The sequence below is a fragment of the Rhopalosiphum padi genome, chromosome 1 (genome assembly GCF_020882245.1).
Source record: "Rhopalosiphum padi isolate XX-2018 chromosome 1, ASM2088224v1, whole genome shotgun sequence".
Taxonomy (NCBI): domain Eukaryota; kingdom Metazoa; phylum Arthropoda; class Insecta; order Hemiptera; family Aphididae; genus Rhopalosiphum; species Rhopalosiphum padi.
Genome location: NC_083597.1, coordinates 91,576,624 through 91,603,029, shown reverse-complemented (window position 1 = coordinate 91,603,029; position 26,406 = coordinate 91,576,624). Strand labels below are relative to the sequence as shown.

Here is a 26,406-nt window from a genome sequence, read left to right as displayed (position 1 = left end):
AGACCCGGCGCCGGTTGAAATTTAATGTCGAAAAATGTCCGCCAGAACCGGCAATCGGCCGTACAAAGAACGAGAATCCGTATCCGGGAATGATATTTAATCGACAAAATTCCGATGAATTTGGTATTGTAATAATATCGCAATTTGATATATTATTTAAATTTTATCGTATGTCATACAACGTGCCGGGAAATTTAACACGTCCGTGCCGGTCGTCAGATAAACGTGATAAACCCGCGCGTCACCAGTGAAATGGCAACGTAGCGGTCCGTGCAACACGCTCTACCGGCGGCTTCATGTAGACGCGCACCGACTAATAGACGTTAAGGAGGAAATATACACAACAGGCAGACACTCAGACACGCTACACGTACAATATTATATATTATGTTATAATTATATATTTATACGCGAGTGTGTGTGTGCGTGTGTTCATATCGTGCCTGCCATTTTTTCGTCCGATTTTTTTTGTTGGCCTTTTCCGGCTGTACTGTGCGTTTTACAGTGCAAGTAAAACGTTCACGGCATTCACCGTTTTTATCGTACCAACGATATAGAGACGGACCCAGGAACACTCACTCCATCAGACCATCAACATTAGACGCTATTACGCTATACAATACGAATAACGGACGCCACCACGAAGACGACGGCACGACGCGCGTGTTCACGCACCACCTCCATACGTGTTCTATTCGCCGTTTGCCGGCGATGTCTTCGACCAACGTCGAATTAATCGACGACGACGACTCTGGGTAAATGTCTTTTTTTGTAATTTGATATTGTTTAAATTTTTATGTGTGTGTATGTGACGTTTGTGTGTTTGACGGTGACCGCGGCAGAGTCGATGGTTTGTCGGTTCCGCGGTCGTTGCAACGCCCGTTAAATGGTTTAATTTATATTTACACCGCGATTTGTGGTCCGCTTACGCGAGAAAACTGTGTGCCTATCTCTGCGTCGTAAACGCTGTAGTCAATAGATCCCTTTCGAAAACTAACAGAAGTCCTTCCCACGTCTAACCTCCGTGTTCAATTAGTTAAACCTTTCGTTTTTAGGTTTTAGTTAAAAAACTATGTTCACCTACCGTGCTTTGTTATACTATACACAATACACACAACTACTAACAGCAAATTTTAAAAGATATTGAAGTTTTACATGGTAGTTTAATTCATATACACATAATTTATCTGGTATTCTAATTGAGTACTGGTTTTCTCCTACTTTAAATTCACTCAAACCTGAGACATGTAAGTCAAGAGCAATAGCTTGATTATTTTAATAGAAATCATCAAATTATTTTCTTCCAATTGAATTTGACATATTCCTTTATTGTGTTTATATTTAGTATTTTGCTGACCTATGTTAATATGAACCATAAAAATGTAGTAGTACATATTATATTATTGGTAACCATTTAATACATACATTTAGTAAGCTTGATTTATCTCTTATCGTAACTAAATAATATATTATAGGAACCACTGAAAATATTGTTTACCAATAAGATTTTTCTACCTATCTAATTAACATGTTTGTATTTTAAGGGCATTATAATTTATATTATATATAATATATGAAATGTATTTTTGTTGAGGCCAAATGTTTTTGGTTCAATAACATTATTTTAACTAATTTGTCTTCTATAAATAAGTATTTAGAACTGTTCCACTTCTAAAAAACAATAGTAATATGTCAATTCTTGTTTTCTTCTATAAAACTGATAACCAACCTATGTCCTATTTGTCTTCAATAATTCAGTATAAATTTTGATTAAATTTATTTTTATAGGTGTAAGTAGGTACCTTTGTAGTTATGAAATTACTATCGTTATTTTAATACAGAATACATATAAAATAGGTAGTCATTTGTAGGCTTAAGTATATTTAGAAATATTTTAAAAGATTACACATTTCATTACTCAAGAGGTGTTTTCATAAATGTAATTCCTTTATTATATTAATGTGAATTTTCCTTTATAATATTTTAAAAGCCAAATAGAAATTTTTAACTTATGGAAACCCTCTTTGAATCATCAACATTAAAATCCCATTCTCCTCATTTGGTTATAAAAACCATTTTAGAATAATGTATACCGAAGAACCAAAATATAAGCGTATGCGTACAGAAGATGACGAGTCCCGCAAAATGAGTTTAACCAAAAAGTCATTCAACCCAAACTGGTTGAAGTTTAGCATGTTCAAAGATTGGCTGTTGCCTCATAAACTGCCAGATAAAGCTATATGCAAGGTTTGTCATTGTGTATTGGTTGCTGGAAAAAGTGAGCTTGAAAAACATTTAGCTACACGTAAACATGAAAGAAACATGGAAAAAATCAATGGTTCTCCTGCTGAACAAGATGATATAGAGACATATACAATACTTTCAGGTAGAGTATCCTACTTGATAATTGATAGGAAATTGTGTGATCTAAACTGTCCTTCAACGTGCGTAATGATATCACTTAATTTTCAATAAATTTAAGAAATATTTATTGATGGGTGGTTAGATTCCTTCAACATTACTAGCTTTAAAAAGAAGTGTATCAATTTTGATCATTTATACTTAAATCTAACTATCATAAATATATTGAGCAAGTAATTTATGCACAATATTATATATTATGTGATAAAATTAATATATTTTGCTTGATATAATACCTTTTCTTATTTTATTATTAAAAATGAATATTTTGGTTTAGTTTTGTCTTTTAAAGATATGGTTTTCTTTGTACTATGCTTGTCTTTCTTTAACCTTGTCTTTTTTTTTTTTTAGGTTTTTTAGATTAAAATATTATTTTACCTATACATACCTAATTAACCAAAATTTAAATTGTTTCTTATTAATATTATAATTTTATTGTTTTTATATAAATTTTGTCATTTGAAAAATAAAAATGGATATTAATAACGAATAAGATCACTTAACTGGTTTAAGTAAAAATTTTGGTAACCTACAATAGGTAACAAGTTATTGAGTAGAGATGGATGCGTTAGATTATGTATTTAACTAAAGTACTATGGTTTAAACTATGAATAGGTAATAACTTAACATCATTGGTTATATGATAATCTCTTCTATAATCAATGTTAAAATTAATCTAAATATTTTGAACATTTCGTTACTTACAGTAAAATATATTAATATATGTCATGTCCCAACAAATATTTTGAATCTTTACAAAATAACTACAATCATTATTTTTTATTTAAATATCCAATTTTGTTAAAAAATAAATTTGAATTGACATTAAAAAAAGGTTATATATTTTTTTTTAATTTTTAAGATCCAGCTTGCTATAAAAGTTAGTCATTTTATATATTTCAATTCTTATTGAATTTTATGACTTGTAAGTTTTAAATGCTTAAAACAAAAATATTGTATATATTATATATAATATATTTAATATTTATTTATAAATCACATATGAGGGACCTTGTCTCACATGTTCAAGCTTTTTTATCCAAAAACAAATATTGTATCATACCTAAAGTAGAGACATACCTTAAATAATCAAGACAAATATTTTAAAATTTCTTTTGACTAGTAAACACTGATATAAATATTTGGTGAAAATTTCAAGTATCATTTTTAATTCATATTTTGTTAACCTTCTTCTAAATTGATCATTAGTATACAAAGTACTTTGTCTACAAAAAAAAAAAATAGTATCTTCATACTAAAAAAAAAGAAAAAACACCATTGTAGACATTTACTTCCTATAATCCCCTCTTTAATAGCTTGGTATTTAAAATTTATAAAATTTAATTACAATTATTAGATGCATCAATTGTCTTTATAATTAATGTCATTTACTTCTTAGATGATTTTTACAATATTTATGGTGTCTATCAGATTGTATAATTATTATATCTTGATAAATATAAAAAAATATTGGCATTTAAAAATACTTTTTACTGTAGAAGTTATCAATTTAAGTTATTTTTTTTTTTATTGAAATTTTATATGTAAATTTGATTCAGTTGTTATCTTTTAATTAATGTGAACAGTTAATTTATAATGGGAAATATAAAGTCATAGGCTTCTTAATTAGTTTATATGTTATTATTTTTTGCAGCAGATGAAATTCAGTAACCCGCAGCACTTAGGGAATTTCAAGGTATTTGAAGCAGAAAGACGACAAAATACATTTTAATATAAAATTAATATTGTTTGATTCTACGCTATTTCAATGTCTAACAACCAACAACACGAAGAATATACAATTTTAGCAACAGGCTCAAACAACCGAGGCCAAATGTCTCAACCTCATCTTACATTTACACCACCCACTCAAGTGTTTCGAAGCGAATGGCAACGTTTTCCAGAATTTCACGCTTGGTTACGGCCTATTGATGGAGATGTAACAAAAGCTTGGTGCATTGCATGTGAACGAATGTTTCGTGCAGATTTAAAGTCTTTAAGAGTCCATGGTGTCAGCAAAGCTCATGTGCGTATGGTTAGAGCTCGTTGTCCTAATGCGGATGACAATCCTGTTCCACCAATTGAATATAATGTGGTGACTGACAAAAAAGGTACTTATGGTATAGCTGTAGTAACTAATAAGGAAGACAAATCATCACTTGCGTCAAGAGCATTGTATATGAATCAAACAAATCCTACTGAAGAAATAATTACATCTGAAATGGCAGCACAATCACAACGTGACAAATATGTAGTGGTGTCATTACCTAACGAAGATGATGATGACAATGAAGGTCCACAAGCGTCTAGCTCAAATACCCAATATATACAAAAAGAAGTGAATGTAATCGATGAGACTGGTAATTTGGTGTCTGTGGTTACTGAACATCATGTACAAAAAAATAAAGGTAAAATTTAGGTGTACAGGTCAGAGTTGCAATAATAGTTTTTTATTAGAAAAAAGTGTTTTATTTTGGTATTTATAATGTTGAACAAAAAATTTAAATATTTTTTGCCAAATAAGCAAATTTTTGATAAGGTATATTTTTAAATAGGTTATCAAATTAATAGGTTTCTATTAAACAAAACTTCCCAAAGAGGGTTTTCAAGTTTAAAGGTCCAAGTGTTAACATAATGTTTTAGTGCATGTGTGTTGTACATTATAGCAGTACTTATCATGTAAAATTAAATTAATTAAATTCCTCAGAAAGCAGGACACCCAGGTTGAATCTGAGATCAAATCATCAGATAATGCTGAAGCACACAAACAATCTGCTGATGAAGATGACATAGCAATTGAAGAAGTTTTGACCCCACTACGAATAAAACAAGAATCGGCCGCTAATCGTGCTCATATGATGAAACGAAAACGAGGCCTACAAAAGTATCGTACAGATTGGGAAAAATTGTCTGAATTCAGAGGCTGGTTGTCACCAGAACCAAAGAGCTGCTATAAAGCTCGATGTGAAGCTTGTGACAAAAGTCTAGTTGCCGATATCACAGTCTTACGAAATCATTCACAGGCTAAAAAACATGTGATGAAAACTGGGGGTACAGTTTACGAAGGTCCAATTGTTAGAAACAAATCAAAACCTAAGACAGATGATGATGATGAAGATTCGCCTGATGACTTACAAATGAAATCTTTGAGCATTAAAGGTTTGGATATTGGGTATTTTTTGTATGTATCCTTGAGTTTATAGCTTTTAATTTTTAAATTAAAAATATTATTGATAATGATTTAATAATCTAAAAATTTTGCTTACATATTACTGATTTCCCGAAGTAAATTCTTCAAGCTATAAACTCTATTTTCATACAGTTTCTATTATTTAAAAATAACAATTGAAGATCATTAATCATTGTATTTAAACGATATAGATTTTGTTTTGTTATTATTAAGTAAATATAATTTTATATATCAGTGTTAGTCTTGGGTCTTCAGTTGTAAAAAAAAAAAAATGTGTTTTGACCTATTTATTATAATTGGTCAGAGCTTACTCGTTTAATGTTGTATTTTCTAGCAAATATATTTTGTATGTTAGGACAATTATAAATCCAAAGATTAGTTTGAGACCGTATGTTTGAAGGACAGTTTTAATCAACAAGCCCTGAAAAAGTTGGTCAGAGCTTTTATTACCGTGTACAATATTTTTATATTATAAAACAATTATTTATTATGTTAATACTTGTGACCTTGATAAACTATTTGTTACAACATAAACAATCTATAAAATAAAATTATAATAATGTTTAATTCATATATTTTAAGTGGCATAAATATATTTGAAGTAATTTTAAGAGAAATTCCTTTTTTAAATTTATATATATATACGTTTATAAATTATATATTCATTTTAGTTGTATATATATAACCGAAAAATTGCAGCTCTGACCGATTTTAATAAATGGTTGTTTTATTTAAACATCTGTTTGCAAAATAATAACATTATTAAACTACAATTTTTATTCAATAGACAATGATGATGATTATGAAGTTGGTCTTCAATCAAATGACTATCATAGTACATCTAATTATGAAAAAATGGATCAAAAACATGAAGAAAACCAATGCAAAGCTATTGGTATAGTTAAATTAGAAACTAAAACTCAAAGTAAAACAACTAAAATTATGTAATTCTTTTATTTTAGTTTCCAAACCAGCACCATTTTGGAAAGCCACAGCTGTCGTTAATGGCCATGTGACAGAATTAAAATTAAGTGACTATAGTGGTCGTTATTTGGTCCTATTTTTTTATCCTCAAGATTTGTAAGTTGTTAATACTTCAATTTTAATTAGTTTTAATTTAAATAATTTAGAAAAATAATGTTATATGTTACCAACTGCTATTTATTCAACTTAATAATTTACTAAGAGTAAAATAGTATGTTTGTTCATTGTTTAGAAAAATTAACTATTAATTAGGCCGAATGTTATTATTTTTATATATTGACTATACATGTTAATATGTATTTGGTATAACTGTTCAATAGTTCAATAGTATTAGAATTTGTATGTTACTGAAATTTGTTATTAATATTATGCCCATACTAATACCGTACTTAAAATTTATTGAGCTCACGGCTTCGCATTTGGGCAACACTAAATTGTTTATACTTTTATATGATCTACATTTATAAATATAGATTCACTTTAACTATAATCAAATAGTTTTAATTCATAAATTTTCAATAATATTAGAACTTGTATGTTACTGAAATTTGTTATTAATATTATGCCCATACTAATACCGTACTTAAAATTTATTGAGCTCACGGCTTCGCATTTGGGCAACACTAAATTGTTTATACTTTTATATGATCTACATTTATAAATATAGATTCACTTTAACTATAATCAAATAGTTTTAATTCATAAATTTTCAATAATATTAGAACTTGTATGTTACTGAAATTTGTTATTAATATTATGCCCATACTAATACCGTACTTAAAATTTATTGAGCTCACGGCTTCGCATTTGGGCAACACTAAATTGTTTATACTTTTATATGATCTACATTTATAAATATAGATTCACTTTAACTATAATCAAATAGTTTTAATTCATAAATTTTCAATAATATTAGAACTTGTATGTTACTGAAATTTGTTATTAATATTATGCCCATACTAATACCGTACTTAAAATTTATTGAGCTCACGGCTTCGCATTTGGGCAACACTAAATTGTTAATACTTCTATATGATCTACATCTACATTTATATGTAGATTCATTTAAGCTATAACCAGATACATATAATTTATAAATGTTAAGAACTTTTCTGTTATTGAAATTTGTTCATAATATCGTACCCAAACTAATACCGTACTTATATTACATTGAGCTCACGGCTTCGCATTTGGGTAATACTAAATTGTTTATACTACTTTTACATGATTTACATTTTATATGTATTAATTCACTTCAGTCGTAACCAAATATTTTCATTTTATAAATTAATTTTGATTTTCGTTTAATAAAGTACTTGTTATGCATAAACTAATAGTATTTTTAATATTTATCAAACTCATGACTTTGAATTTAGGTAATATTAAATTGTTAATAATTTTTACTTATCAATCAATTATTTAAATTTACTTATTTTTTACCAATTTTTTTTCATTTATAAATAGTAATATTGTGTTATAATGTTTACTCTTTGATGTTATACTTTGTTTTTGTTGCCAAGTGTATACTTTATCTATCTATCTATCTATCTAAAGGTTAAATAACTTATATTTCTACTAAATTTAACATGGTTTTATTATTGTTTAATATATATTATTTATTAACTTCTATAATATTTTATAGTTCTCGTATTTGTCCAAGTGAGCTGATTGCATTAAGTGATAGAGTATCTGAATTCAGAGCATTAAACACTGAAGTAGTAGCTTGTTCTGTGGATTCATACCTTTCTCACCAGGCATGGTCGCGTACATTGCGCTCTGATGGAGGCATTGCAATACCTAAAATGCCACTACTATCTGATCCAACGCATGCCATTAGTAAAAGTTATGGATGCTATTTATCAGAGCTCGGCCATTCTCTCAGGTGATTTAAATTTTTAATTTCTGATTATTATTATTATTTAGACAAATAAGTTTTAATTTGTTCTTATATTTTTTTCTCAGAGCTCATTATATAATAGACATGAGGGGTATTTTAAGACATGTGACAATTAATGATCTACCTGTAGGCCGGAATATCAGTGAAATATTAAGACTTTTAGAAGCTTTTCAATACACTGATGAAACAGAAACATTATGTCCTGCTGATTGGAAACCTGGCGAACCAACTATATCATAATTGTATTATTATTATTTTTATTATTATTATCACTACTGCTAAGCTATTTTAAATTTATATTATTATATTTCACTTATTCCACTAAATAAAAGTTAATTTAGTGAACTTAACAACTTTATAATGAATAATATTCATGATGTACTCCATTTATGTTCACATTCATATTATATGTACAATGTAAATCTACATCTATAATATACTGTAGAATTATACAATTTGTGTACTTATTTTTATCAAATCTGTAACATATGTATGTTGTTAAAATGTTGCCAAGACAATTGATGTGAAACATTCATGTACCTAATATAAAAATATTGAAATATAAAAAAAATTCAGTTTTTTTTTTTTTAAATAATGTCAACCATTTATTTTTCACTTAATTCATGCCTGACATCTACAAATATACGAATTGTTTTATGTAGTCTTCGATTTTTGTACAAAAAGAAAAATACTTAACTGTACATGACAATAATATTCACGCGCGTTAATATTTACAACGTGTCTATTCAGTTCCAATAAACACTAAAAAATTTTTTTATAAATATATCATAATCTAGATAAAACAAAATTTGTTTCTTTTGTAAAAAAAAAAATTATATATATATATATCATAATATTAAAATAATAATAATTATTATTATTATTGAAATAACATATTTTATATTACATTATTAATAGTATAGTCTACATACAATTCATTTTGAGGCAATTTAACATTAATTTTTTTCAGGTTGAGATAAATTAAAAAATAAATAAAAATAAACGCACTTACATTATAATTATTAATATTATTATTTTCTATAGACACATTATATATACAGTACAATACAAAGTATAAAATATTTTTTTGAAATATTAAAAAAAAATAAATAAAAATCATCGTTACATTTTTTAAGTATCAGTTTTGACTAATTTATAATAACCCCCACAAAAATTTATTTGGGATATTATTTACATTTAAAAAAAAAAAGAAAGTGTTCACTATACACAATGTTTATGCGGAAAATGTCAACTATTTATAGGCTATAATATAAATATTAACAAAACCTCAATAATAAAGGAATTAACATTATTGATTAGCTTGAAAAAAATTCTAAAAACAATCACACGGTCAGTCTCTTTGTTTGATTTGTCTAAGGATTTTAATTTAATTTTTATATATATAATTTTTAAATTTCTTAGTTTTTTTTGTTTTTTCCAACTGATTCAAAACAAAAGATTCCGGAAATTTGTTTGCGTAAAATAGTAAACTATTTTAATCAATTCAATTATAAATAAATAAAAATAAACAAAATTAATTTGCAGTAAGTGAAAAAAACCGTTATACAACTTTAAATAAAAGAATTAATCTGGAAGAATAAAAATTGCATTCGTATCGTTATTGGGTGAGAGGAGACGGCGTATTTCTGGAACATTGGAATAGGACGCGCGATATGAGGGCTGCCACTTGCTGGTCGAGTATCTGACTCATGACTAATGACAGTAACCTTTGCTCTTGTTGCAAGAACAAGGGCCTGTTGTCTGGATGTCTGGATAACAACAACAATATTCGTGCTGCTCTCCTTAACATGTCTAAGCTAGTTCCCATTGAATCTGGATTATCGCGGAGTGCATTCAGCCCATGAGTGTTTACCACACTCAGAGCGTTCTGTTCAGTCTGTTCGATAAATGCTACCAGTAATGAAACACATGGACTTTGAAGTGCTATCGTACGTGCCATGCCACTGTCTGCAGCTGCTAAGTAGTGTAACAAATTGACTGCGAATTCTCTGAGTACCTAGCAAATAAAATTATACCATTTAGTTTTGAAAAGTTTAGGCTGGTTAAAATAGAACCCAGAGAGACAAATAACATAACTAAATAGTTGCAAAAATCATATAGTTGTAAGATAACTTGATTTTGTATGATACAAAGTTATTGGTAAAAAAGTAAAAACAGATTAATTTTAATTATGAATAATAAAAAATAATTTACTAACAAAGATATAGATATAAAATAAATACAAATATACCATTTTGTAAAACTAAGAATTAAATATATTTATCATAACCCTTATAACTAGATAAGTGGGAAGTGGGTAGTATATATTTATACAAAAATAACTTACTTGTTCTTCAGTCCTGCATAATAAACGAGTAAGGACGTTGGCCAGTTTTTCTAGTCTTGAGTAAGGTGGGGTAGCAATGACCAGATCTACATTATTATCGGTGACACACAACTTGCACAAACATTCTAATGCTAGTCGCTGAGGTGAGAGTGGCGCAGAAGGAAACGGATCTTGGCCCGCAGCTGCTGGACATATAGCCCAATGTAACAGACCATCTAAGATAGGGCGTGAAATATCTTCATTGAATGTGCTCAAATCAACATAACCAGCAATGTTAGCCAAAGAAACTAGCAAGTTTTCTCTGACAACATCTAAGTAATCCCACCACCACTTTGTGTCATTGCCTGGCTCAATTGTATCGGCATCTGTTGTTGTAGTACAATTAAATAATGTCTCTGTGTCATCGTCAGCTTTATCATAATTCCTAGTTTTTGATGAGCGCAGTGGATGTTCATGGTGTGTTAATAACAGCTTGCCAACCAAACCAAGAAATGGGCCACTTTTTGCAAACTCTAATTCATTACCCGGAACAAATGAAAGATTTCGTAAGATATTCGATATGCACACACACCGTTTACCAATGGAATCTTGACTTTCGCTTATTAATGACAAGCTTGACTCATCTTTAGAGAAACTTTCATCTTCATAGTCTGTTATGCTCTTACGCTTCAATACGCCCATTGGATCGCGCACATTAATATTTTTTATATTTACAATAGTGTCAATACTGTTTTGTACTAACTCCTTATCATCTAATTCTTTTTTTATACATGCCTTATCATCTAATATTTCTGCTTTAGGTTTATCACTCTTCAGTAATTTGACAAATGGCACAAGACCAAACTCTGAACGAAAACAAGGCACAAGAAAACTTGTATCTGTTTCAGCAATGTTATATCCCATGTCATAATTATCAATTACATCCCATGATCTCTTGCCATTTTTAATAAATAATTCTTTAGATCCATCAATAATTGCAGAATTCTTAATTGGTCGTTGATTAGGGAAAGTAGGATCTGGGAAATATGCTTTTTCATTTGGATTTACATTATCTACAGCACCAACGTCTGGTATATCTTCTATCACTTTAGACTTTTCATACCAGCAATACGATTTGATATCAGTATCAAGCATATCAACCAATGACTGCCGGAAATGTTCTAAGAGTACATCTAATAATCCAGGCATGTGTGTTAGTCCAAAAAAGGGTATAGACACATCATCAAATAGCAATATATTGAGCACATCCAAGGCCCAAGTAGACTCAGCTAAAAGACCTGAGCGTAAAGACATCATCAATCGCCATGCATCCACGGGTGCAACATCATGCCGCATCATTCGACGACGTTTATAAAGAATTGGTGTTACAGCTTCTATACTATCAGGAGGGAAAATGACTTCTCGCTTCAATAAGCTACTGCCTTGAAACATTGGTTGCCCTGGCATTCCAGGCTATGAAAAAAAAAAAAAAAAAAAAAAATAATTATAAATATTTAATTTAAATTGACAATAAAGTATCTTAGGAGATATCATTACTTAGGTTATTGTTATCATTATCTCTAAATAATATGAATGTTCATTTACTAATAAATATGAGAATTTAAAAATATTATAAGGAATGCAAATAAAAGAATTATATATATTTCCTTAAATAATTATTAGCAATTAATAAAAATAAAATAATATAACCAATAGAAAGATGAAAATTATTTTATATTCAAAGATTACAGTTTTAAGGTAAAATAATCTTTAAACCATTTCTTGTAGTTCATTACTATTCTGCATAAAGATGCAAGGCAGAGATAGCAGTCCTTATTTTAAAATACTTAAAAAAAAAAAATTATTCACCTTCATATGTGGTGGTGGAGCCATTGGACCATGTGGTCCATACGGTTTACTTCCGTCAGGGCGATATCCATGTCTTGGCATCCTCATTTGTGCTTGCGCCATTGGACCCCAATGATTCTAAAAAAATACAAAAAGTGTGAAAAAATATTACTAGATACAACCAATTATAAACTAACACAAAACCACTTACTTGCTGTGCACCATAAGGTTGTCCTTGTGGCGGATATCTATGTTGTTCCCACTGGGGTGGTTGTCCTGGGTGTGAAGGAGGCATAGAACGCGGCGGACCCTGTGACCAATTCTGTGGTGGTTGAGATCCAGGTGGATATCCAGGTCTTGGATATTGATTAGAAGCAGCATTTGGTGTACCTGTCCATCCTAGTTTGTGTAGATGATTAATTTTTAGGTTCAGATATTGAAGAAATATAGTTTAATATTTACCTGGATACATAGGTCGTTGCTGAGGACCATAACCTGGATAACCAGCTGGCTGAGGAGGACCAGCTTGTTGATCTTTAGCAAAATCAGGATGACGCCGTGGCTGTGGTGGTGGCATTCCTTTTCCTGGGTAAGTACCTGGAGCACTAGTAGGTGGATATCCAGGACTCTAAAATAGTGATAAAATTATTAAACCATGCTAAATAGATTTGAATTAAACACACACACACATATCTATATATATACATACAGCAGGAGGTTCTTGTCGATAATAATCGGGTTGAGGTTGTTGACCAGGTGGATAGCCTGGGGTAGAAACTGATCCACCTTGTGTTTGGTTTACTGTAGCAGGTGAAGAATTCTGAGGTGGCGGGGGTCCAGGAAACCTGGGTGGTTGTTGATAGCCAGATGGTGGTGGAACTGGTCCACGTCCATATGGATCTTGACCATTGCCAGGTCCCTGAGGAGTATTTGGTGGACCTTGTGGAGGAGGAACTGAACCACCATAATTTCTTTAATAAAAAAAAACTCAGTTAGCAAACAGAAATAATTTTTATCCACAAAATATTATTAGTTGTTACCTGTCAGCATCATTTGAATAAGGTGGATATAAAGGTGGTCTCACTGGGCCACTCGGGTAACCAACCGGAGTACTAACTGGTGGATAATGTTGTCCATACTGATCATTGCTGCCTGGATATTGCTGATTATATCCACCTTGTCCTTGGTAACTTCCTTGTGTTCCTATCAAGTTATGAGATGTCAATTTATAATAATTGTAACGCATATTTAAGCATTATTCGTCTTTAGTCTTTAATATTAATAGTAAATATAAGTACATTAAAAATTAAATTAGCTATAAACAACAATTAAATATATCAGAACCATAACAACACTATCTTATATTTGAATTTAACAAAAACTAAATTGTATTATTTTTATTATAAATTAAGCCATTTAACATTAAAAAATAATAACATTACGAAAAACGATTGATAACAAATAATCATCATTGAGTATTGTCAGCACCACTTATAACATGTGACTGAAGTAAAACGATATCTATACATCTATCCATAAACGACTGTGTTCTCAAAATTTTCATTAGCCTTATCAGATAGCCTTTAGAATCTTAATGAATTTTATTTTTATTTTTACAGGTGGCAAATTCTAAACATTTGATAATGACGCAATTTTTATGAAAACGAAGGACGTTATCTCATTCACACTCTCTATCATATCTGTAAAGATAGCACATTTTTAACTATCTCTACTTGGGTTAAACAACGTAGACCGTAAATTACAGGCCGATACAGTAAAAGTGGACGCCGAACCCGCATATGTTATTTTCGTTAACATAAACAAACATATTATAATACAACAAATTTGAATTAAGAAGAACCTATTTTGTGTTGTTACTCATTAGGTTTACTACTTAAGTGAATTGACTTAATATCGAATTGAAAGCTACAAATATTATATAGATTCTAAACAATTTTATTAATAAGTTAGCTTTTAAGCAGATTACGTATTTAAAAAAAATTATAATAGTTTACATAGTTATAACTGTTTTAAGTGTTATAATTTGCATCAAAATTAAAATACCATTTACGCATACAAGACGATTTATATTTTATATAATATTCTTATTTTTATATTAACATTTGATAATAGATCAAATCACTCAAATAGTAATGAAGACATCACATATTGGTTATTTTGAACACAGATTGGTTGTTGTATACTTGTAGTATAATTGTAAGACAGGGACAACAAATACGGGTTCAGTATTATCAAAAAATATTTATCTATTTACCCAACGCAAACGGTTATATGATAAAGATAATTTTTTTTTATTCTGTTACAAATTTAATTTCGAAATTAATTTTAATAGAAATCATAAATGTTTGGTTATTTATGAGTATGAGAGGGAAAGGCTTTAATGAAATTTAAAAATTAAATTATCTACATGCAACAATGCAGCGAATTGTCAATGGATAGACTAAAATATAAAGAATTTCAAGTTACCTTACTTCCTAAATAAACTATAATAAAAAAATGTGTATTACGACTATTACGTAACCGATTTAAACTGCTCACGATTTTAAAAACTATTAAATTTACAAATACTCTTTATTCTTAATTGTATTTAAGTATATTTAAACTTTAATCAGTAAAGATTGGCGAAATAATGACTATTTGTAAACAGCTTGGGTTGGCCCACGCGGACTATTATAAACATTTTTAAAACTATTATAATAATTAAAAGTACCACGTATAATATTATTTTCTTATTATTGTAAATTATTTGAAATATATATTACTCACTATTTTAATTATAACTGTTATAAGAATAATGATTAGATTTACGTACTAAAATAATGTTGTTGGTGAAAGGATAAATACAAAAATAAAATTTAAACATCGAAAATATCGAAAATTGAATAGTAGCAAGTAGATATAAACAATTTTTTGCTACAGGCATGAGAATGAAACGAGAGGCGGCTGTATTTTTTTCAAACAGAAATATAATTAACATTTACATAATAGATTATAAATATCATTATTGATAACATATAATAATACTATTAACAATTTTATTTATATTTTAATTTTATGTATTTTATGATATATGAACTTGTATATAAGATTAATTCATAAATAATATGTAAAATAGAACAAAAATACTTTAGCATCCTCTTGGTTTTAAGCTATTTGTTTTCTTTCTTTTTAACCCGTGCGCACCATGCAAAATCTTTTTTTTTAAATTGTCTAAGTAATCTAAGAGACAAGAGTAATTACAAAACTAAAAGAAAAAAATATGAAAAATGAATTTGTCTAAATATTGTCTTAAAACAATTTAATATTCATTAAAATTAACAAAAAATATATATTTTTTTAAAGTCAAATAATAATAAAATTAAAAACTACTGATATGTCAAACCATCAAAATTATTATAATCAATAACTTTTATAATAGGTGGTGATTTTATAGCTCAAAAATCATAAAAAAAAATATTTTATGTTACGTGTAACTCGTGTAAAAGAAGAAACAAATATTGCGATGTTTTCTTAAGCCTTATAACTAATTTTTATTTTTATCAGACTAAATAATACGTCAATTGAATCAAGAGAACTACACCCGCAGAACTTATATTACAAATGCGTAATATATATAATGTATATTTGGCGTTTTTTTTAATTTCAAATATTTCAATATTATTTTAGCCAATTAAAAATTAATAATATTGTTTATAATCATTGAATTAATTTTCGATATTTTTAAGCACTTCACATATTGATTACACACTTATGAATCATTTTAAAATCAAAACATTTAAAAATACCTCTAAATTTGATAAAGCGGAAGATCATCTACGTGTTTTAATATAGTTAAAATTTAGAAATTTAATTTGTAATTCTCAACATCTATTTATGTTAAAAATTACGTTTTTCGGGGTTTGGGTTAATTTAAGTGTAAGACCCTGCAATATTTACATTGCATAGTTACAACTAAATAATTTATCATTAAAAAAAATAATGGTAAAACCAATTAGTAATTTATAATGATTTTAACAGTTTGTGTTCAAAATACTGATATTAATTATTATTAAACAATACATCATTATGTCTACAAATTTAATAAAATAAAACAGTGTATATATACATAGCCATATACTATACAAACATTTAATTAGTTATTTGAAAAGTAAAAATATAAATTGATTATCAAAACATAAGAAAATTATGAACAAGTTCTAAATTATTTACGCATTTTATTTTAAGTAATTTCTTTTAGTGCAGTTTTTGTTTTTATACGTATTTGTATGTCTTTTAACTGTTACAACTAACTTTATTCTTAACACGTGACAAACTATAATAAGTATAACTTAACGATAAATTACCAAGAAATAAAATAAAAAATAAAAACATTAAACAATTGCGAGTAAATATAACCATAAGTGATTTAGTTATGAAATACAAATATTTGGTTAATTGTCAGTTTAACTCTTCGACTACTGTTATGTAAACAGCAATGACTTTCTACTTGATTGAATAAAAAAACTATACTTCAAATAAAATTATGTTTTAACCCTAAAACTAGAGAAATAAGTCTGGACAACTACACCTAACACCATCCACCTTCTGCTATTATGCATACTTTTCTTCTTATGAACAGCATATCATATCTACATAAATATCCAATCAAAAGTATTTTCCAATGAAGTTAATTTAGTACACTACAGTTAGATATAGTCTTATTTTAATGCAACAGTCAAAGGGTTAATCAAATTGAAGTACATTTTGTTTATAATATAAATAATTTAGTATTTTAAGTAACAAAATAATTCAAAAATATGATTTAAACAAATATTATTTAACTAGATAAATGTTGAATTGATAATATTTACTTATAAACTTATACATAAATAAATATCATAAAATCTTACCATGAGGAGGATGTGGAGGTCTTTGAGGTGAATTATAATCTTGTGGACCACTATAACCTCCATATCCTGGGTAACCATCTACATGACCTGGTCCTGGAGCAGTTGGTGCAGATGGTAACGAGTCTTGTGAATTAGATCCTGCAGAACCTAATCGTAATTATTTACTTGAATTCAACATTCTCAACACACAAAGTGTGTTGAACAAGATCACTTACCAGGAGAAGGTACAGATGTTGCTTTAGAACTTTTTTTCTTTGAGGAAGATTCAACTTGATTAATTATAGGTATAGGATCTATGCCTCCACGGTCAAAGTGACATTCATACGGTAATAAATTTTTAGTGTAATGCTTTCTTAGAGTGTAAGCTGCACTAGATGATGCACCGATACCCAACAAACCCGCAACATCTTTCCATATTTTATTTTTTGTTACCTAATACATTTTAAATTATAAGTAAATACATTTTAGCTAATAATAAGGAATAGTTATAACTTATAAGTATAGCTAAGCAATATGATAACAAGTTGAAAAAGTATTTATCAATTACTGCAAACATAATTTGACAAACCTTGCAAACTTCCATGAAACCCCCTCGCTCTTTAACATATATATACAAGCGGAACAAATCAAGGGGGTTTTTGGAAATAGTAGGACATGTAGAGATTGGTGTTCCTCTTTCTTCCATAAAATGTAACAATTTATCCAACCAAATGCGTCGTTCTGGATTATCATCCATTTCATACAGTTTACTCAAGCTGTCATGTTTCTAAAAAATATAATAGTTTAATTTCAAAGTACTCTTTGCAAGTTAAAAAAATATATTACCTTTGGTCGATATACATGTTCGTTTTGAGGAGCTATGTGGCTATTAAATACTGGGTTATGAGATGGAGGTCCTCTAGGCCAAGCAGGTGCCATTGGATCTGGATTTGAATACTCATCATGGGCAGGTGAACACGGTGGTCCCATTATACCACCCATTCCTTGTTGGTACATCATACCACCACTCATGTTTTCTTTTCTTTTAGGTGTTGTACAATTTGAGTCATCACCAGAAGCTATACAACAAAATCAATAATTATTAGCTTTAAAATAATATTATAAATACCTAAAGAAAAATAACATAATACAATAATTACCTGCTGAGGCATTTGATAGAGTCGATTGTTGACTTGCATCATCAATAGCAGTACCATCAGGTCCAGTGGTAACGACAGAAGTTACAACACCACTAAGGCTTTGCTGTTGCTGTGATACTTCATGGTCAACTGACATCATTGAAGGATTTGGTGGTGCCATTTGAGGACCAGTATTAGATTGAACTGGTGCTGGTGGACCCATACTATGTGGAGGCATAGAATTTAAATAATTTCCTGGTCCAGAATTAGGTGGAATTGGACCTGATGTTTGATAGCCTCCAGGTCCTTTGTGTTGTTGCTATAATTATAGAAAAAAAAAATAATTTAGTTTCAAAGAGGTTTAGAGTTAAAAATGCAAAAAAAAAATAGTAATAAAAACTAAAGCAAAAAATTTTAAGCCACATATAAAGCATTAGTTTTGTGTTTGTTTGGATGTTCACCTGTAAGTGTTGCTTGAGGTAGTGAGGATGAGGTGGTGTATGAGGCCTGGGACCAGGTGAAACGGGTGGAGGTGGTCCAGGAGAAGTGCCTTGCTGCATTGAATGCATTTGATGAGCATGTGGATGCATATGGGGTCCTGGAGGGGGAGGATGATGAGGGTGGTGATGGTGTAATGGTGATTGTGCAGGGGGAGGGTGCTGAATTGGTGGTTGCTGGTGTTGCTGAGGCTGTGATTGTGGTGATTGTTGTTGTTGCTGTTGTTGCTGTTGCTGCTGCTGCTGCTGCTGCTGCTGTTGTGGGGAAGATGATGGGGGAGGTACTTTGGTAGGTGTAGGTGGTTGAACAGGACCACTATGGTGACTATTATTTAATGGTGGTGGTGCTTGTGGTGGACCACTACCAGGCCATCCCTGCAAAGCACATTTTGTGTCACAAAAAGCATGTCATAGAACGTATAAGAAGCAGATACAATACAACAAATTCCAAACATTTTTTTTTTGTAATTATACAATGTTTAGTTGTGTTTAAATTATTCCAAACATATAGTTTATATTATAAATAAATTTTAACACCAAATAGGTTATCCAATAAAATGTTAAGTATTAGTAATGACAATGACATTGAATATAATAAAACAATGCATTACACACATTTCCCAATTAAAACTTACTTGATAAGGAGGAAATTGATGAGGGGGTCCATGATGCATTGGCATACCTCTAGGAGAGTATTGTTGTGGAGGACCATTACTATTAGGTGGTGGATACCCTTGATAAGGTATACCAGGAGGTCTAGCACCGTAATTACCTGTATAATCAACATATATTATTAAACACATAGAACATTAATTAACAGAATATTTATCAATATTGATCATATTTTACCAGGAGGTTGTTGAGGGTATGATCCCATAGGCGGAGCAGGTTGCTGTTGTGAAGGATAACCACTATGTGAAGATACAGGTGGAGGAGGGCCATAAGGATTCGGTCCAGGCATTTTGTACGGATTTTGTACTGGTGCTCCGGATGAAGGACCTGTCATATGAGGCATTCCACCAGGAGGTTGTGGGGATGGTTGTTGTTGATATCCTTGTTGTGGCCCCATAGGCGAATGGCTCATTCTATTATTTTGAGTAGCTTGCCCTGGATCAGGCTGCTGTTGACTGCTTGGTGGCCTAGGCGGCATTGGAATGTTCTGTTGCTGTTGTTGTTGAGGCGGTCCACCACCCGGCGGAGCTGTGACAGCAGGCGACATGGAACGCGAACCAGTAGATCCTGTAGGAGACGGCGACGGCCGCAGAGGAGTCCCACCATTGCCAGCACCAGCACCACAATTACTATCGTTACTGTTTTGACTTGTCAAATCCTGCATAAAAAAACATCGTAGACATTATTGACGCGGAAATATATAAATACAAATAGAATCAACAGGTCGGACTTAGACTGTAAAAAGATGCAAAAGGACCATACGGTTGAAGGGTGAAGAGGAACGGGGTAGGGGGTCAATAAAACATGTGGAGCTTTCGGGGAAGACCTACCGTCTGGTCGGGGAAAAGTACGAACGAAAGAGACGGAACGAGGAATACAGAGAAAGAGAAAACGTGGTATGTACTATATACACATAAAAGGTATTCCTTCTATATTGCGGTAATTGGAAAAAGAGATGATTGAGCGGAGGGCTGGTGGCACGTGGAAGAGCGAGGGGACAACAAAGTTGTGCACGACGAGACGCGGAGGGTTAGGACCTTTACGACGACTGGTGGTGAAGAGAAGGGTGAGAGAGAATGACTGAGAACAAGGACCGCGGCAAAAGGGTGGAGGTAACACGCTATTCTCCGACACATATATTTACACACATACACAAATATATATATACATATATATGTATACAAAGAGTGTACACAAACGGATGATAAGGACACCGGTAAGAGACGGTGCAGGGGATTGGTAGAGGGGAAGAGGCACGTGTGATGCCATTCATAACATGGACAGACCACACCAGTTATTTCACCATCATTGCCAGTTTTCAATATAAATCAAATAGGTTGTATGTTGTTACATCTTCGCAATGTGTAAACGGTTGTGGCTTCCTTTTTTTTCAATGGAATGGGGTCAAAAACCGACCATGACCTTTTGGGACTTATCAATCACTGTGCATTTTTAGCAGTGAAAACAACGGAAAGGGAAAGTACCAAACAAACGTATTGTCAACAATAACGATCGTTTAAATTCTAATAAACCTTAAGAAATTATTTGAAATAACATAATAATATTCGGAGTAGAAAACGTACGAGTATATTAAGTCTTATAATTTTAAATATATGAATCCCATTAAATGCAATAATGAATCAAGTAATTCTGAGGCACAAACGATGTGAAATACAAAAATACCTAAATTAATTATGGAATATTAGATTTACACCCCTATTAAAAAAAACGAGAGGTCACTATGCTGAATAAAGGTTTTGAATACACTTTGTCATAGGGTAAGTCACTGTAATGTATTCGTCAAAATCGAATTGCATACAATAAACAAATTTTAGCAGAAATGGTGTGATGTAAGTCTCTTTAATTTTCAAAGGATATTTTATAATTTATTTATAACACTACGAATTTCAATTAGTAAACAGTATTTTGAACTAAATTTTTCATAAATGGCATAATAGTATATTTTATAGTAATAAATATAAAATAATATCGTGTTTCATTATTCTTAACTTAAATGTTAATCCCTTAATAAGATGTGATAATATCAAGATATGAATAGCTTAAAATTAGTCTAATACATAATGGTTTATTACTATTACCAACAGAAAAGTTTCAATTAAAATATAAAAATTAAATCATTTTTTTTTTTGGTTTAAAATATATATTTTAATGAGTACGGATCGTAAAGATTTTTATCCCAAAAAAATTGTGTAAGTATATTATGTACTTTCGATATTGTTTAAAAACTTTTAGGGAATCTTTTATTAAATTTCCTAAGTTTTTTATAAATGAAAAATTTATCGATATAAATCTGATCTTTAATTTTAAATGTCAATAAATAGTTCAAAAAGAGTCAAAATTGTTATAAAACTATATCAATGTTTAATTGCAAAAATAAAAATAAAATCTAATTAGTCAAAAACGTATGTATTATACCTAACCTAACCTGTTTTTAATTATTATATTTTTAAGTTTTCTGACTATTTGAAAATTAGGAATAATTGTATTAATGTCTAATATATTCCTATTGTTGATGACTCAAAGCACTAAATAGATCCAACTACTATCGGCCACCACTTTCAAAGTTAGAAATTAAAGCACTTTGTCTGCAGTTCCAAAATGATGACACTAAAATAATTTAAAAAATACATCATTGTAAGATGCTCAGAAACTAAGATTAGATCTTCTAGTTTAGCATTATATAATATTTAAAATAATAAATAAATAAATACGAGATATAAACTTATATTAGTAACTTTATATTCAATTAGTAGTGTTTATAGATTTAAAATAGAATAATTATATAAAAAATAATGTTATATGGTATTATAAAAAAATATTATCAATAATTAATTTGAAATATAATATACATGTCTATTCGATTGACGTTAAAGAGAATGATTACTAAAACTGAATAATAAGTAATTAACTAATAAGGAATAATTAATGATAGTAAAAACTACAATGAAAAACCATTTACAGGCGTAGGCATACTTCATGAATCGACAATATTAATCTATATACTATTTACTGATATGATAATTGTAATGTTTTAATAAGTAGGTATAACATCTTTGCTGACTAAATTAATTTTAATAGAACATTGAGTCTTAAATCTGGTATAGTGTGAGTCAGTATGAAAAAATCGATTATAACATTTTACTGTGAATACTTAAACACAATGATCCTATAATCAACCGGGCAAAGAAAAATGTATAGACCAATTTGAATGTTTAATATTATTTTTAAGTATTAAACCGATTACTGACGCTAAAATTTAAAAATTTAATATGAATAATTACTAATCAATAATTATTGATTGTATAAAAATTATTATTAACTAAAAAAATTTGTTTATTATGTATCCAAAGAAAAAAGCATCTGCGAAGAATAATAGATAAATTACAACAAAGTAGATGCCACAAAGTCGATGGCATTGTTGTATTGATATTATATATAGTGTCTCTTTATTGATCCCAACGCGGGCGGTAAAAGCATGGACAAAATATGAAGGACGCAGACGGTTTACTAAACGCGAAGACTTTATTTTCAAGTCCAATATTACGTTACTAAAACTTGTAAATTTTAGAATTAATATATTACATTAAGTTATACTAAATATTTACGAAATAAATAAATTAAAATTGTAAAAAGGCATATCAACAATGCACAATATAAAATAAATATTAGTCTCAATAAAAAAAAAAAAAGTATGAATAAGATTCATTACGACAGAAAATTCCATTAAAATACATATCATTAAGACTATAATGTGTATACTTTATTATAATTATGTATATTGTATCTTGTAAGTGAACGAATGATGGTAGTGGTCTCAGTACATGCAATAACATTGTACTTATATTTTATAATTAAAAATATATATTTTTATATTTTAAAAATTGATTACCTATTCAATAACTATATGACGAAATGATTTAGCAAGTACTCAATTTAATAATTAATTAAAATATGTGCTACAAACGATTAAAACTACACGATAATTACGAAAACCCTATACTGAAACAAACTTTATTTCAGTTGCAATCCTTAGTAATCCATTGTTATCCGCCAGTTAAAATGGCATAATTGATCCAGAGTTAATGGAAAATGTTAACAATCGGTCCCTATAGTATACGTCGTCGGTAAAAACTCAAAAGTATAGACATGCATAAACAAAGCGTCTCGCATTCGTACACATACAATAACATACTGCTGATGATACGTTATTTTTGTTAGGTAAAAAAAGAAACGAATGGAAGTAATAATAATAATAATAAAAAAAATACACGACGTGCGGAGGCGATGCATCGTTAGTACACGAATCATTAACAGTAAAGACATTTGGCAAAAAGTATCATAATATACTTAAGGGTATTATAGAACTACCTAGAAGTAGTAAATAGTAATAGTAGTAAGTAACGACATTAACAGTAGTAATAATGTTAAATGGCTCTTTTGCTAATGCAATACTATAGACACGGGGCCGCGAATAACCAAGGTAGGAAATCGGGTCGGGGGAAGAGGGAAAACGATAAAAAGGGTTAGGAGATGACCTCACCCTTAAAATACAACAGTACAGATAGAGCACGACGTCGACAAAGGCGCAGGGCGAGGTGAGGGGTATGCGATACTACCATGACGAAGCGGAGGGGCAACCTGTCGGATGAAAGGCTGGGAAAGTGATTACGCGCGTATAAACCCCACCGCCGCCGTGCCGAAGAATCTATCCATCCAACCGTCATAATAATTTTGTACATTATTTTCGACTCTCCGACGGCCCCCGAGCGGAAGAAAGAAAGACGGAAAATGATAAAAATATACGACAACGGTCAAACGAAGACGGCGGACGAGTGAGTCAGACTGAGAGGGGGAAAATAACGCGGAGAGGGGAGAGCCGCATTCAAGTACTCATAAGCGGCGCGAACGTTGGAAAAAAACCAACAAAGATAAGCACGCACACACAAACAATATTCCGGTTATCATGCGGCGGCCGGTTCGGCTCTACCGATCCCCCGAAATTACTACGTCGGCGACGGTTACACACACGCTCGCGACGCTCGCAGTGTTGCCAACCGGCGGGCGGCCAAAAAGGAAAACCTCAGCGCACGGCCACGGGAATACGGCGACGCGGCCGATACACCGACAAAACCGAGGGGACGTCAGGCGCGGAAAATCGAAATCGTAGTTCCGGTCGTTCGCAACGGCGTCTACGGACTCAGGTCGAAAAGGTTCGCTCGCTTGTTCAACTAGCCAAATAAAGTTCCCTCCATATGACCGTACATATGAGATTATGTACGTTGCGTCTTAGTCATTATTTTTACTAGCATTATATCGTTATATTATATTGTTGTATTTATAACGATAGCGTTTTCCCCGATTTGCCGCCCGTCGTACAGCGGCGGCGATGACGACCACTACCAATACTACAACTAATACTACTACTACTATTACTATTACTATTACTATTACTACTACCACCGTCATCGCCCCTACTACGACGACGACGACGACGACGCCGGGGCCCGAGAGCGGGAGCGCGCGCGCAAAACGCAGAGCCCGTAGCCCGAATAGAACGACGGCGGCCGTAATAAACAACGTACGGATAAAGCGCGATCGGTGCTATAACGGCGGGCGGCGGCGGTGGCGGCAGGAGACCGACGGAGGGGCCGGCCGGCCCACCGCATGGCGTTGGCGGGAAGTAACGGGGTCGGAGGGCCGGGGAGGGGCGGGAGCGCGCGCTGACTGGAACTCGAGTCGAGTGTGCTGCTAGCAGCAACGTTTCGTGCTCGGGAACGACGTGGCGGGGCATTGGGGTAACGGCGCAAATAATGGATGCTCGGGACGCCGAGCCGACCGCCGACCGAGCCCAGGCCGCTGGTGTAACGTGTACATTAAATGCGAGGTACACATACGCGCGGCGCGCGGACGACAACGATACGCATTCTTTGCACATGATATAATAATATATTGCTCGTGTGTGTGGTTATTGGTCGTCGTCGTCGTAGACTGCGGCTACGCGACAACAACGACGGCGTGTGCGCCCAACCCGACTACAACGACGATCCCGGGTTATGGCCTGTCCGCTGCTATACACGAGAACGTGTGTGCATTCATCGCGGCAACAATAATTATTATTATTTATTTGTATATAAAAAAATAAAAATAAATGTTTTCTTTTCCTACCAACGGTAGAAACCGGATTTTTGCCGCTCATGAATGTGTTTCGTGCGTATGCGGTACACGCCATTTGGATATAACTGTTTACGCCCCCCCCCTCACCACCAACGACCCCGATAAGAGCAAGCGTAAAAAAATGCGCCTTTTTTCATGTATGTCCGGGCGACCGACTCATAATAATTTTCCGTCCGTTTATCTGCTGCTGTGGTCGCTGCTGCTTTGCCGGCTATCGTTTTTCGCCTATTATTCCTCTTATACCCTTATCAACTGTCAACACCGGTGGTGGCACAACACAAAAAAAATAACCAGACACCCATGTTTAACGAATAAAAGTTATTTTGTATACGGTAAACGCTGAAAATC

At 31.4% G+C, this 26,406-nt stretch overlaps 2 protein-coding genes across 10 annotated transcripts in view; one reads left to right on the top strand and one right to left on the bottom strand.

Moving 5' to 3' along the window:
- Positions 1 to 329: 329 nt before the first annotated feature.
- LOC132932197 (peroxiredoxin-4-like) lies at positions 330 to 8,947 on the top strand. Of its 6 annotated transcripts, none has more exons than XM_060998455.1 (6): positions 330 to 755; positions 5,129 to 5,580; positions 6,399 to 6,506; positions 6,574 to 6,691; positions 8,238 to 8,477; positions 8,558 to 8,947. In XM_060998455.1, exons 1-6 carry the CDS (start codon positions 712 to 714, stop codon positions 8,730 to 8,732), a joined length of 1,137 nt encoding a protein of 378 aa, XP_060854438.1. In that variant the 5' UTR covers positions 330 to 711; the 3' UTR covers positions 8,733 to 8,947. The 6 variants fall into 6 exon arrangements, with proteins under 6 accessions (XP_060854438.1, XP_060854436.1, XP_060854435.1 ...); XM_060998453.1 differs by lacking the exon at positions 5,129 to 5,580 and adding an exon at positions 4,079 to 4,829 and having other exon boundaries at positions 332 to 755; XM_060998452.1 differs by lacking the exon at positions 5,129 to 5,580 and adding an exon at positions 4,076 to 4,829 and having other exon boundaries at positions 332 to 755.
- LOC132932195 (trithorax group protein osa) overlaps positions 8,777 to 26,406 on the bottom strand; it is a 33,949-nt gene continuing 16,319 nt past the window's right edge. The window contains exons 4-18 of one of the 4 annotated variants that reach the window (XM_060998446.1): positions 20,041 to 20,521; positions 19,827 to 19,963; positions 19,156 to 19,566; positions 18,716 to 19,013; positions 18,402 to 18,634; positions 18,145 to 18,342; positions 17,792 to 18,008; positions 17,577 to 17,723; positions 13,707 to 13,869; positions 13,376 to 13,637; positions 13,129 to 13,294; positions 12,878 to 13,065; positions 12,688 to 12,804; positions 10,840 to 12,291; positions 8,777 to 10,509 (exon numbers count right to left, since the gene is read on the bottom strand). In XM_060998446.1, coding sequence (XP_060854429.1) covers positions 10,111 to 10,509; positions 10,840 to 12,291; positions 12,688 to 12,804; positions 12,878 to 13,065; positions 13,129 to 13,294; positions 13,376 to 13,637; positions 13,707 to 13,869; positions 17,577 to 17,723; positions 17,792 to 18,008; positions 18,145 to 18,342; positions 18,402 to 18,634; positions 18,716 to 19,013; positions 19,156 to 19,566; positions 19,827 to 19,963; positions 20,041 to 20,521 — 4,869 coding nt within the window. In that variant the 3' untranslated portion in view covers positions 8,777 to 10,110. The remainder of the gene's footprint in view (positions 10,510 to 10,839; positions 12,292 to 12,687; positions 12,805 to 12,877; positions 13,066 to 13,128; positions 13,295 to 13,375; positions 13,638 to 13,706; positions 13,870 to 17,576; positions 17,724 to 17,791; positions 18,009 to 18,144; positions 18,343 to 18,401; positions 18,635 to 18,715; positions 19,014 to 19,155; positions 19,567 to 19,826; positions 19,964 to 20,040; positions 20,522 to 26,406) is intronic. The other 3 variants (XM_060998447.1, XM_060998448.1, XM_060998449.1) reach the window with 3 other exon arrangements.